The sequence below is a fragment of the Podarcis liolepis genome (genome assembly GCF_965112155.1).
Source record: "Podarcis liolepis genome assembly, chromosome: 3".
Lineage (NCBI taxonomy): Eukaryota > Metazoa > Chordata > Lepidosauria > Squamata > Lacertidae > Podarcis > Podarcis liolepis.
In genome coordinates, this window is record NC_139557.1 from 81947619 (window position 1) to 81961674 (window position 14056).

Below are 14056 nucleotides of genomic sequence, written 5' to 3' on the forward strand. Positions count from 1 at the left end.
TCTTTGAAAGGATACAGTTGCATGCTTGTAGAGATCTTCAATATTTTCCAGTAAGTAGAGATCAAGTAGTGCCTATAATGAAGAACACACTGAGTCAAGTACAGTATTCCATTTGTTAAAATATTAGAAAATCTTCACCAATCATACTTACATGTAATGTAGGAGGAGGGTATTTTCCTGTTCCTCCATCATCTCTCTGCCACAACTTCACTACGGAATGGCCTAACTGGGAAATCAATCCATCAATCATCAAACAATCAGGGTTCCATTTGCCTCTACAAATAAAAAAAAGTTGTTGTTTTTTAAAAAAACTTATTTCCCAGATGTTGAAAGCATATTTACCATTTCTATTCAATGACTGTGCAATTTAGATTTCTCTCACAGAGAGCGAGAAATCTGAAACAAAATTTGAAAACTTGAATTCATTGGAACAGGGATCTCTGTAGGAAACCTTTCAGCCTGACAGTGACATTCCCTTCTGTATAACCTTCTGGAAGCTGCATGTCAGTGGTGGGTGGGACCAAAGGAAAAAGTGGGTGGGAGAATGAATGCTAATTTTACCTTAGTAAAGTAGCCGAGTTTCTATGCACAAACAGACACATACCCTATTCATCCATCTAGGCAAGCAATAGGTATCCTCAGAGTTCAAGGACACGTTTCAGTCAAAGAGAACATTCAAGTGGCATTTGAATCAGGGTCAGGGAAGGGTATAGCTTGGGAGAGGGCATGTGGCTAGGAAGAGTCCCAAGTGTCATAGACAGTGGAGGAATGTATTTGGTCCCCTGGCCTGAGGCTCCTCACTCTGACTGTAGACGTTCCTTCTGTAAAGCCACTAAAACCAATTTAAGCTTTCCTGAATATAGGAAGCAGCTGGATTTTATTAGGCATAGTTTTTTATTACATGCTACAACAGATCCTGACAGAACAGCTTACAGTTCGACAATATAAGAGAACGGAAGAACAAAAACTGCAGTTAAAGTGCTTGTAGAAGTAATGTTTATATACGGTAAGTATTTTGCAAACAATGAGTGTCCATAGGCAAACATTTTGCAATTTTTGAAATGAAAGCAAGTCCCTTAAGCAATCTTGCCTACACCTTGGTGCTTATCTCCCTGATAATGAAAACCCATAGGCTATGACGTAATTTGAAACTTCATTTACTAAGAGATTACCTTGATAAACGTTCCAGCTTCTGACGACACCCAGCATAAAAATGTTGTATATGCTGGTAATTATAGAATGGTTTTGACAACTGCATATCTTCATCTACCGACAGGAGAGAAATGCTCATTTTAGAAACATTCTTGAATGAAAACAACTAAAAACAGAACGCAGAGAAATGATCATCTCTGCATTTTGAGAACAAACAGCCTCAGCCCAGTATACCTGAAGGAGCGTCTCCACCCCCATAGTTCAGCGCTGAAGGCCTTCTGGCAGTTCCCTCACTGTGAAAAGTAAGGTTTCAGGGAAGCAGGCAGAGGGCCTTCTCGGTAGCGGCACCTGCCCTGTGGGACGCCATCCCATCAGATGTCAAGGAAATAAACGATTATCTGATTTTTTAAGACATCTGAAGGCAGCCCTGTTTAGGAAAGTTTTTAATGTTTGATTCTATTTTTAATATTCTGTTGGGAACTGCCCAGAGTGGCTGGGGAAACCCAACCAGATGGGCAGGGTATAAATAATAAAATGTCATTGTTGTTGTTGTTGTTGAAAACAGTTGAACTCTACTGAAGCAGAGAAACTACCAGTGTTACCACATTTTTTGAAAACTACCTTTGAAAACCACTTAGCTACTCAAATCACTGAAAAGTATAAATGCTGTATTAGTCAAATTTTAGCCAATGGGATTAGAATTAAAGATAGGCTTGTTCATGTATCAGGTTATTTTGATGCAACTGAGTTGTGTCCGAGAACTGAAATACGATTTTTAAAGGCTTACCTAAACTTTCTGGAAGAAGGCTGGATCGACAGAACCAGATGACCACTTGCACGTACAGTGAAAGGAGACTGGTTACAACCTGCTTATTTGTCAGATCTGTAATGCCTGAAAATAAAGCAACAAAGTTGTGTCAGCTTTTACGCATAATGCATCCTTTTGAAAGCACTGATAGATCACAGCAGATCATTCACTGGTAAACTGTCACAATGCAAACTGTCATCGTCTATCTACTTGGTAGATTAACAGTCTACTTGGGTATGCATTCCTTCACGCATCTTGGTGAACAGAGTCAATTCTGGCTCTACTTCCCTCCAGACTGATTTTAAAACATACTACTCCCATCCCAAGTACAGCCATAAAAAGATACCAAGCCAACTGTATTAGAAGTTCAAGACCCAGAATTAAAAGTCTAGAAATTCTGAAAAAGCTTTCCTTTAATCTTTTTGGTATAAACATCCTATGATTTTGCAATCAGACACCAGTTATTATTATTAAAATAAAATTTAAAAATAGAGGCCCTCTCTCTTCACCAAGGAGATGAAATTTAAAACAGCTGTAAATACACATACATACACTGCCTTACAGGAGGGGGGGGGAATAACATTCCTATTCATTAGAAAGTTACATAAAATGTGCACCTTAGATTGGATCTCATTTACACACCTTTTTCTGTGAGTTCTTGTGCTTCCATTACAAAACAGCTCAAAACAGTGCTAAGGTTGCTAAGAAGTAACTCGCAGTGCTGCAAAGACTGTAGAGTTTGTGGACCAATAAAGTTAGATGACCCATCAAATAGTGGGACACCTTTTAAAACAAAGACAAAAATTATGACAATATTAGTTTAAGTGAGTTTAAACATGCTTTCCCTTATCACTAGATGAACAACTAACCCAGCCCATTTACTAAATATTCTCAACAGAAACTTTCATACCACTAAATCATACTACTTACATAGTCGAACAAAGTCTTCCTTAGTGCTAACCACTTTATTCCATGTCCATTCAAGAACAAAGCGCAAATTAGGGGCAGAATCTGGTTGCTCTTAGAAAGAAAGAAAAAAGCAGAAGTTATGATAATAAGTTTTACGTGCTAGAGGAAATTTTAATCAAATTGTAAGGCTTTATTTACCTTCGGAGGTCCACTGTTTGATGAAGCTAGTGAGAAGTCCTAAGGAACTAGTTTGGATAGCAGCTGACAATACAGCTTCAAATTGCTCTTCCTAAAACAAAATAATAATAACAACTCATTGGTCACTCCTAATGCTGATTCAAGTATTCTCATGCTTATAACAGGTACAGGTACAGGTAAGGGACCCCTGGAATGGAGGAATGTGACTGGGAAAAGATGAAAAAGGGAGAAAAACAGACATCAAAAGGATCCTCACAGTGTCTGGATAGGTCAGTTCTTGGTTTACACCGAAAAGCTATTTGAAAATGTGTGCCTAGCCCATAGATATGAATGGAGAAATCTGGAATCTGGAAATTAAGTGATTCCCTCCATAACATTTTGTGGCAGGGCCCCATTTATAAAGTTTTTATGCAGATGTTAAAGTCATGAATACTATATAATACAGTGGTACTTTGGGTTACATATGCTTCAGGTTACAGACTCCGCTAACCCAGAAATAGTACCTCGGGTTAAGAACTTTGCTTCAGGATGAGAACAGAAATCGTGCTCCGGCAGTGCAGCAGCAGCGGGAGGCCCCATAAGCTAAAGTGGTGCTTCAGGTTAAGAACAGTTTCAGGTTAAGAACGGACCTCCAGAACGAATTAAGTACTTAACCCGAGGTACCACTGTACTGGTCAGGGAGGGATGTACATCACCAAATGATCCAGACAGTCAATTAAAATGAGTCCTGAGTGCACACATTTAAGCCTACTTTCATGCATGCCTAGATCAGGAACAATATCTGAATTTAACTAGATTTGGGTGTTTTAAAAGAGAGGCATTGTGAAAACACTACATTTTCTTTTCCGTATTTGTCATGGACGCACCTGGCTCAGACTTGACGGCTGTACATCGATAAATCTTGGAGAAAGCAAGCCAGCGACAAGACATCTGTTATAACTATCAGGAATGGCTTCATTTAAGGAACCACCAAATTTTTTTAAGAAATGCAATGTCTGTAAATAACAAAACACTATTTATTAAGACAGCAAAAATTAAGCTGTCAGCAGTAAACTGCAAAACACAAGTCATAAAAAAGATTAAACACTCCCTGCCAAAACAAAGGCTGATGAGTAGTAGTTATACAGATCACTTTCCCCTATAACCATAAAGGGAAGATTTATAGAATTCATTGTTTTCTTTCTGTGGATAGGAAGGCTAGTAAGAATCTTGGAGCCAGGAACTTCTGTGGACTTTTTTGCAAGGCTGTGTGTTACTGCTCTTGAGTACCATTTTGGCAGCACTCCATAGAGATTCATGGACATTTAATTGGTCTGTACTAAGGGTGCTGCTCACTGTTGAGCCTATGTACTACTGTTGTTAGAGATACACTGGATACAGCTAGAACTACCTGGGGACTGGAATCCAAAGAACCTTGTGCATGCATGGAAAGCACTCTGAGTACACATAGACACAGGGTCTTGTTTTCTATTCCACCTACAACTTACATAAACTTTCACAGTGGAGGGCCTCCTTGAATAGCCTTTCAAGGTTAGAGGGAAGGTTGCATCAGGAAAACCCTATTACGAAGCAGGACTGCTTGCTTCTTCTGCATAAAGCACTCTTATGCATTCTGTTATTCATCTACCCATCATCTTCCAGGGGCAGTGTGCAGAAGTATGAAAATTCACAAAACATATAAATACAGTACAGCATTTCTTTTTTAAAATTCAGGCTAAACGCATAAAGCTAAACAACAACAAAAGGCAGTTTCAACTAAAATTCTATTTAAAATGCTTGGGCAAACAGGTCAGTCTTAAGTCATGAGCAGGCTGGTATGGGAAGAGGCACTCCCCTCAGGTGTCTGGGTCCCTATTTAGGGTTTTGAAGGTAAGGGCCAGCCTTTAAATTGGACCCAGAGGGGAATAGGCAACCACTAAAATTCTTTCACAACAGGTATAATATGGGCCACCCTAGCTGTACCAGCTGGATTTTTTCACTAACTGAAGCTTCTGGATCATGTTGAAGGACAGCCACACATATAATACATAACAGTAATCCCACTCAGAGGGTAACCAAAGTGTGAATCACCATGACAAAGCTATCCTGCTGCAAAAATAGTCAAGGTTGGCAAAAGCACTAAAACAGAGAAAAGGTGCTCTAAGCAACCAAGGCCACCTGAGCCTCATGTGGTATTTATGGAACAACTAGTATCAACTGTGTATCTGGTCTTTAAGGGGAAGAAAAAAAGCTGCCTGAATACCAGTTACTGAGAGATGAGAGCTACCTACATACACTGCCTTCTCACGATTCAGTTTCAGTTCACTGACCTTCATTCCAAGTCATTATTAAGTGCAGAATTGAATGCTTCTGATAAAAGTGTATAGTACGATCAGGTAATCACAATCTGACTTTTGATTAGGAAGGCCTTTGCTTGCTTTCGGTGAACATTCTCAGACACATTAGAATAAAACTGCCATGGTAGAACTTACTTCTACCAAATGTTATATGCTGATGACTGCCAAAATTAGTAAAAATGTGAACAGGAAAACATCATAATGAGAGCAACAGAGAATTAAAACTTACATCCTTTTGAAATCCTGTGCAAGTGACATGAACAACCCCAGTGTTCAGCAAACAAGTGGCATCTAAAGAATAGAGAATTTCATTATATTGCTACCAGCAACATTAAATAGGTATAATGCTCAATTAGCTGAAAGGTATGACAAGTTCCTTATTTGCTTACTATTCTGACAACTTCCAAGCTTTTCTCTAGATACAATTTATGACACAAATTGTGCAAGAGACCAGAGCAATACAGATTAACTATTTTGTAGAAAGATTTGTTTAGAAATGTGCAGATGTGCTTGCAGCCTACATGCTGGGTGAGAGACTGAAAGTTTGGAGCAGAAGTGCTCAACTACGTAAGGACCTCTGCTTATTATATGCAGAACAGAGGCAGGCACAGCTCACGTTCAGTAAGGCCGCTCCTTAAGTCTGATTGCATGTTCAACTATCTCACTTCTCCCATTTGCCTACATACAGACTACATGAATGCCTTTTCTAAAATAGTGCAGGGAAATAGTGCAGTTCACAATATAAAAACACATAAAAAGTTATACAGCCACTATACAGAAGAGTTCACTTTTTCCACCAATGGTATTATTGGTAACAACCAATAAGCACCCTGTGACACAAATACAACCAATTCCATATGAAAGTGCAGCAATGTGTTGTTAGCTGGGTAAAGAACTGGATTTTTCTACCTTAAAAATACCAAAAACGAAATGAAGAAAAAATGCTTTCCCCTCAAACTGACATTTGGACCACCTGCAATAGAGCAAGGGCTGTGCATTTTTTGCCTAACAAATCATCTAGACATTCCCTTCAATTAGTAGCAGTCCTAATTGCTAGAAATGATACACAGAATACAAATATCTTTGAATGTATTCCTGAACATGTTCCTGTAGAAGTAATTGATGGTACACATACCAAAGTTGTAGGTGCTTGGGTTAAAAAATTGTTCCGGTGGAGGATACGAAGGAGGTACACCACGACTTAAGCTTCGCTCATGTACCAAGACATCCAGAATGTGATGTGGAGAAGTCATGCTCACTACAGCATCCAGGGACCATAATGCAAAATAGGGGCAATTGTGTAGAAATTCCCCAGGCCTTGAGAAAGCAGACCAAAAAAATAGTTAGACAAGCTGTTAACATACTAGATATTATTTCTGAAAATCTATGAAGAGAAGATGCCATTTCTTACCTTAATGAATCTGGCATTTGAGCATGATACCAGCGATTTATGTCAAATATACCTAAATAGGTAGATGGATTGCCTTGACCATATGTGTTTACTTGCCAGCTGAAGACTGATACACTTGTATCAGGTGATATGACTAGGAGGAAGAAAGAGATGGTACTACTATAAAAGTGCTGGCAACTACCAATTACAGCTCAAGAGCAGAAGTTCAGAAACCTTTACTTTATACAGCACTGAAAATATTAACCAAAACTTATGTATAAACGCATTTATCACAGAATACTCAATGCAGAATTAGGTTTTTACACAGCATGTTCTCATTCTTAGTTCTAATGTTTAAGTTTTTTAATGCTTGCTGTACCAACCTTCATTAATACCATCTTCTCTGTCAACATGGCTTCGAAATTTCTCTACTGTTTGACAACCGATCAATTTGGTGTTGCTAGTCTGCCCTCTTAAAGAGAAAACTCCACCTGTGAGGTCCAGGCTGTACCTTTCTTCACAGTATTCTAAACCCTGAGGGGGAGGGAGAGTAATCACGTTAAGTCAATGTGCAGTCTACAGGTTAGTAAGGTATTAAGAAGTTCTGTTTTCATAAAAAAGGAATGCTTAAAATTAATATCCCAATTATGACACAGAAGAGTGAGATTAATACAAGATAAAGTGCACAAAAAGCAGGGAAAGACTGATGCCAGTAGCAGTCTTTTTGCTTCGGTTATACATGTTGACAATTTTCACATTTTTTGAAAGGATGTCAAAGACAAAACTGGTTCCACCAAGCACAAAAAGCATATTTAATTATGAGAATAGCCTGCAGGAGCATTCCAACAATGAAAGAGTTCTCCTGGAAAGCTATCCTATGCAGGTATTTTAAATAAAAAGTTGATGTTCAGAGTTGCTTTAGGGACAAAAATATCCTGTCTCAAAGTGGAGCTCTTATTGTATGAGTTCTCATATCCTGTAAAACATACCTCTTATACGGTACACACTGCAGCATTCCATGAAATAGAAACAGTTTGTGACAACCAATATTAGTCATTCAGAATCCACCCACTGAAATAAATAGGGTCTATTCCTAGTATGACCCACACTGGATATCACTCAGTGAAATTTGCAATATATTCTTAGTAAGTTGTAGACAGAATTATAAGACAAAATCCTCTTGGCATTAACCAACTGGATCAAGTAAACAGAACTAAACACCGTCAAATAGAGTTAGAAGTAATTTCATTTTTTGACAATCAAAGAAAATTGCTATGAAATATAAATGTGAATGTATTTTTTCCTATATCTTGAAATGTTTCATCAAACAAACATTTAATTATTGCCAGAGAATGTAAAGTTAGCATAGCTCTGGAGATAAACAGGAGAAGGAACCTTTGCAACTCTTCAATTTATACTGTGAAAGTCACTGAAGGAACAAGTATGAAAAACATGCAAATGGTAACTGAAATATCAAAAATAAGACAGAGGAGGTGTCAAGTCTGAAGCAATACTTAATCAAAGTTAGACCTTTCTGTGAGGTTTCAACAGTCCATATGAATTCATGTCAATTTGTTAGGCAAACTGTGCTTGAGCTGTAGTATATGAATATAACAGTATTACGTTTAAATTAAAGCAATATTAAAAGAGGCAAACCCAAGAAAAAAATCACTTTATAATGACAGGATGTCGAAGCACATGACAAACTAGGAAGCATCTGGGGAATTAAGCCCAGGGGAAGAAATAAAACACAAGCACAAAAGTTTTTTTTAAGCTAGCCAGAATGCTTGGGGCACTGTTAAAAAACAAACCCAGAACTCATACAATCAGTGAGTGACAGGCAATAAAAATACCTGCTCAAAACACAAGTAGATAAATCCAGGAATTTGTTTTGGCTTTTTATGACAGTGCCTGAGCCTCAAACAAACTAGAATAGAAGTAATGACTTTTGCATACAGGACAAGTTGATCATTTATATGAAGCATTGTTACAGACAATTCAAATCACTATAAAGAGATCACTGAAACTGCTTCCACGTGTTTGTTCTTCACAGGTGCCTCAAGTCTGGAAGCTGTTCACCAAAAGAAAAGTCTTTGGCTAGTGCCATGAGCTCCATTTCATGTAGTCTAACTGACTACATACACCTTCAGGTAGTATCCTAAGGATTGTTTTCCACATATTTGGCTTCTTATAGATTCAACGCCAGGAGCACTGACAATGGGTGGCAGGAAAGAAAGCTAATTTACACCTATTTTTAAGCCAATTGCATTATATTATTGTGCATACAAGTTTCATTTTATCATTTCATTTTTTAAGAATGCAAACTCAGTGATACAAGCACACTCCAGATTTGTTAATTGGATTAATAAAGAGCAAATGTAGTGAACATTTAAGAATTAAAAGCTGAGGAAATGTCTTCTGAAATATACATACATCTCTCTCTCTCTCTGAAACTAAACTCAAACTGATTACATCAATTTTATCAGTGCCATTAGGACATCTCTACATATTTGTACATCTGTAGCACAGTAATAAATACTATCTAATCTCCGAGATGAATGGAGTAAAATCTTAAAATCTAAAGTATTCCCCTATTAGCAAGATTACGGGTGGACTACATATTTAGAACCCAGTTGTAGTTTTAGAGAACACCAGTTCAAGTAAAGCAGTATTGAATTTTAGTATATACAAATACCGTATTTTTCGCTCTATAACACGCACCAGACCATAACACGCACGTAGTTTTTAGAGGAGGAAAACAAGAAAAAACATATTCTAAACGTAATAGTGGATATATGATTTTTGTGGTTCATGCTGTGGCCACAGACATGTGATCTGACAGTGAATTTGGAGTAGCCCAATGCAAAAATCCTGAGGATCCATGTGGATCCATGCTTTGTAACCACGGAGGAGGGAAGGAAGGGGAACCATGGATCCTCTGCTCACGACTGTAGCAGATCCCCCCCCCCCGCCACCCGCAGGCATTCGGTCCATAACACGCACAGACATTTCCCCTTACTTTCTAGGAGGAAAAAAGTGAGTGTTATGGTGCAAAAAATACGGTACTTTACCTCATACATGATTTGTCCTGATGCCAAACGCCTTCTGTCACTGAAAGCCAACTGCAGTAGATGTAAACTAACAATATCCCCTTCACTAGAAAGAAACAAGTTAAGAGTTTAGTATAAAACCTAGGCACCTTTGTTATTTGTCAGGTAATACTACTTAATATAGTTACTATAGAATATTTTAAAACACAGCTGCTATATAATAAATATTCCTAATGTTATGCTTTAAACCAGAAGAAATGCCAAGTCTCTGACCAGAAAAACTGCTGAAAAACTTTGTTATGCAACTGTAGCAAAGAGAACTCTGATTAGACAAATTTTAAAAGTCCTCTAAAACAACCTGCAGTTTAAATGGAGTAGAGGTAATTGGATAGTGGTTTAGTACAGAGGTAGAAACAACAGCAAGTCTACAGACACCTCTTTAAAGCAACAGAACCATTTGTAAACAGTTATTAAACTAAGTATTGTTATGTAACCAACTAAGTACTGTTATATAACCATAGCCAACCTGAAAATAAACCTATTATTTTTTATCACAGTAAACTTTAGTAAGCTTTAACAGAATTTGTTAACTTTCAAACCATAGCCTCCTAGTTTGCTCGTGACATGCCTATATTGGCATGGCCTCTGTGACATGTGCATAGAAATAGTCCAGTCTAATCTATATGGACATTTCGTTAATCACATAGATTCATTCCACTGAATTGATGGAAAACCCTTGCATACAAGAGAGATCTGCAGACACTTTTATATCCCCATAGCAATCAAGAATCAGGCATATTATCACTGGAACACTTAAAATCTAAAGTAGTGTCTAAAACATTCCACAAAGACTGTAGTATTCCATTTGTAACAAATCCAACTTTCCTAGTATACAGGTTCTCAGTAACTATGATGAATCATTCATTATTAAATGATTCTAAATATTTTCTGCAAGATTCACAGATATAGCTAAACATTTTGAATTCAGTTTCCAAAATTATTATTAATTCAATCACCATCAAATTATTTTATCATATTTCACAGGCAGAAGTCAAACACATGAATCTTACCATGGAAGTTCCCTACTTTTGTTACCAAGACCTTAATTCTGGACTTGTATTCAATTTACTTCTGCTTTGAAAATAGTTATTACAGAACATGGGTGGGGAACAGAGACCTGTGGGGCTGGCTACAACCTCTGAAGCCATACAAATGTTTTTTCAAGCCTAATTGTGACAGGGTGGTCTATCTCATAGCTAGGGGTGGATTTAACCCCTCTGTGTACTGTGACCACCTGGCAAAAACAGCCCCCAATACCGCAACTAACTTTGAAAACAGCTTTTTACTGGTGCAAATGGAAGGGTTAACTCTTCCCTTTCCTGCTGTAGTCTCCATAAAGATCATCCCACTTTTTAAAATCTTGGGGAAGGGAGCAATGAGAATCTGTACTGCGTGAGCTCTTGATAGCAGGAGAGTGAGATTATCACAACCACTCTTATTTTGGCCTCTGTTACTGTTGGCAAACAGCTCCCCAGATGGTTGGGTCAAGAGATAATGCAGCTCTCAAGCATTAAAAGTTCCTTATGCTTGCTACAGAAGGCTTTGGTAAAGGATTTCATTCTGACCAGAAGATTAGGTACTAGAATGTAGAACTAGACTGACCGTGCAGGAATAAGCAAAGCCTTGCAAGCAAAACAAGTTAAGACTTAACTTACATACAATTTATTATCTTGACAATAGCCAGCTACTATTTTCTAAATTTGTCAGAATGCCTATACCTACCTTTCTTGTGTTGACTGAACAGCCCACAAGTAACAACAATTGCGAGGATCATTTTCAGGTTCTTGAAAAGTAACAGTGTACACAGGAATTCTACCTCCTTCTAACTGGGAGTGGTATCTAAATGGGTAGAGGAGAAAGGTAGGTGGATAAAACTGTGTAAATCCGTTGATTGTTATGCATTTAGTAATTTAACCGCTTTTTGTTTTGTATTGAATATGCATCTAACTGATGTACTTGTATTCCATAATCCAATATTTTATGATCAGAACACAAACTATCAACACATCCATTCAGTTTATTTCATTAATGAAATACCGCACTTTTCAGATACATATACTCACTCTTTCTTCAAACTTTTCATATTCCACAGTGAGAGATATCCATCAGAAAACCCCACAACTAACTGGTTGCTCCTGTGTATGTATGAAAGAGTAGTCACAGGAGTTCCTGATGGGTTCAATAACTGGAAACAAAGATGGCGTCCTTTCCTTGTTATAGCTTCCCTTATTTGGGGGATTTCAGGAGGGATTCCAGTGATGACTTCCAGATCTGTATATGAAAGTATGCAACACAAACACACAATGCCATGCTTTAAAGTAGCTACCCTTTAAAATGTTGGTTCAGAGTGTCAGGCAGCCACTACACAGTTAGTTCAATTGAGGAATGTACATGTAAAAAGTTCCCTATCCCATTAGTTTTCATTCATACTGTATTATTTATTTTGTTTTTCATTTGTCAGAACTGTAATTATTCATTAGTTCATTTGTTTTTCCATATATGTCAAATTGAAGATCCAGCCATTATTATATATAGTCTAACTCTAGATGCATACCTCTAGTTAGTTTTTCTTAATATACGGACAGTTTTTGATAATTTGTTCACATCAATATCTGCTCCAATATCTGAATAAGCACATATCACAAACTGAAGGTTCACAATATAACAATCCCAAAATAAACTTTGTCTTTTAGCTAGGTTCTTGAAAAAACAAGGAGGTCACTGTATCGTGCCCCCTAATTTTGGCATAGGTTTCAGCAGCAGCAAAAAATGTTTGCTTAGTAAGCCAACCAAAATTTGTGGAAATTCCTCCCCATGAATGCAAAAGAAGACTCCCAGGTGCTTTCAGTGCCAACAAAGGTTATACATGCTTTAGATGAACTTCAAGTCAGTCGTACTCTGACTTGACTATTCTACTGCAGACAAAACTGAAAGCCTAAATCCATTCATCCAAACATCCAGCCTAGAGAACTGATACAGTGAACCTACTGTTCTGCCCCACCATCCATGGCAACTACAGTGAAATTACCAAAACCTCAGATTTTCTATAGCCCAAAAGGATATGCACTTTATAGGTTGACAGATCAAAGCCAGCCATCCTATTGTAGATCAGCAGAGACTGAACTCTAGCAATACAGGCATACTGTACTTCCTAGCCCACTTATCACTGGATGCTGTATTTACTAAAATATGTGAAATGGCACTCACATTGTGATCAGATGCCAAGGCATGGTATGTTTTAACCATTATTTAAGCAATCCAAAAGTCATCTCACATATTTAAAAACTAGTCATGTATTGCTTCTCCAAAGCTTGGCTCCCCCCACCCCTCTTGTCTCTGCAGCTTGGCAAACATCTGGAGCAAGGTCGCCAAACAAATGAAAGTTAAGCAAGATTGCTGGATCTGGATATTATACAAAATTATGGTTTAAATAATTCATGGTTTGCAAGTCAACAACAAAACATAACTTAACATCACAGTTTGGTGCCAGAAAACCAACTATATTTAGACTGATTGGCTGAATTTGGACATTCAAAGTAACTGCTTTGGCTGGACATACAATGGACTGTGTGAAAATCAGGTCACTATCTAGGAAACTTAACTCTTGTTTTTCAATAATCAAGCAATATTACAAGGAAAAATTAACTGAATTTACCAGATGCCTCTATTTCATTCTGGCTACATGATAAGTCATCCAGACATAGATCAATCAGGAGGACATGCCCAACATCTGTAACCACAGCAGCCACACCGAACAGCCACCTGAGACTCTGGTGCAAGTGTTGCGTTGTCAAGCTGGCTCCTCCATGGTTAATTATGGGTTCAATGGCAGTAACCTAGGAAAAAACTGAGTATTACTTAAGATATTTGACAAATTGTAAGGTAAGCAACATGAATTCCATTTAATTTTTGTATTTAGTCCAGCTCTACCACCCAGCATTGCAATCCCAGGTATAAGGATTTGGTCATAGCTCCATCCATTACTTAGCATTCCCAGAATTATTAAGTTTATTTCCCCCCCCCTTTTTTTTACATTTATATCCCACCTTTCCTCCAAGGAGTTCAAGGCAGCGAACATGGTTCTTGCTCTCCCAATTTTATTCCCACAACCACCCTGTGCTGAGAGACAGTGACGGGTCGAAGGTCACCCAGT

General features: G+C 37.9%; 1 protein-coding gene across 4 annotated transcripts in view; it reads right to left on the reverse strand.

Moving 5' to 3' along the window:
* Positions 1-14056, reverse strand: part of AHCTF1 (AT-hook containing transcription factor 1) — a 54975-nt gene that overhangs the window by 20275 nt on the left and 20644 nt on the right. For all 4 annotated transcript variants that reach the window (XM_083496720.1, XM_083496723.1, XM_083496721.1 and 1 more), the window contains exons 4-19: positions 13559-13739; positions 11967-12174; positions 11626-11742; positions 9865-9949; positions 7177-7327; positions 6815-6947; positions 6539-6720; positions 5633-5694; positions 3934-4062; positions 3068-3158; positions 2891-2980; positions 2603-2743; positions 1940-2044; positions 1173-1266; positions 152-275; positions 16-72 (exon numbers count right to left, since the gene is read on the reverse strand). In XM_083496720.1, the coding sequence (XP_083352846.1) occupies positions 16-72; positions 152-275; positions 1173-1266; positions 1940-2044; positions 2603-2743; positions 2891-2980; positions 3068-3158; positions 3934-4062; positions 5633-5694; positions 6539-6720; positions 6815-6947; positions 7177-7327; positions 9865-9949; positions 11626-11742; positions 11967-12174; positions 13559-13739 (1950 nt within the window). The remainder of the gene's footprint in view (positions 1-15; positions 73-151; positions 276-1172; positions 1267-1939; positions 2045-2602; positions 2744-2890; positions 2981-3067; positions 3159-3933; positions 4063-5632; positions 5695-6538; positions 6721-6814; positions 6948-7176; positions 7328-9864; positions 9950-11625; positions 11743-11966; positions 12175-13558; positions 13740-14056) is intronic.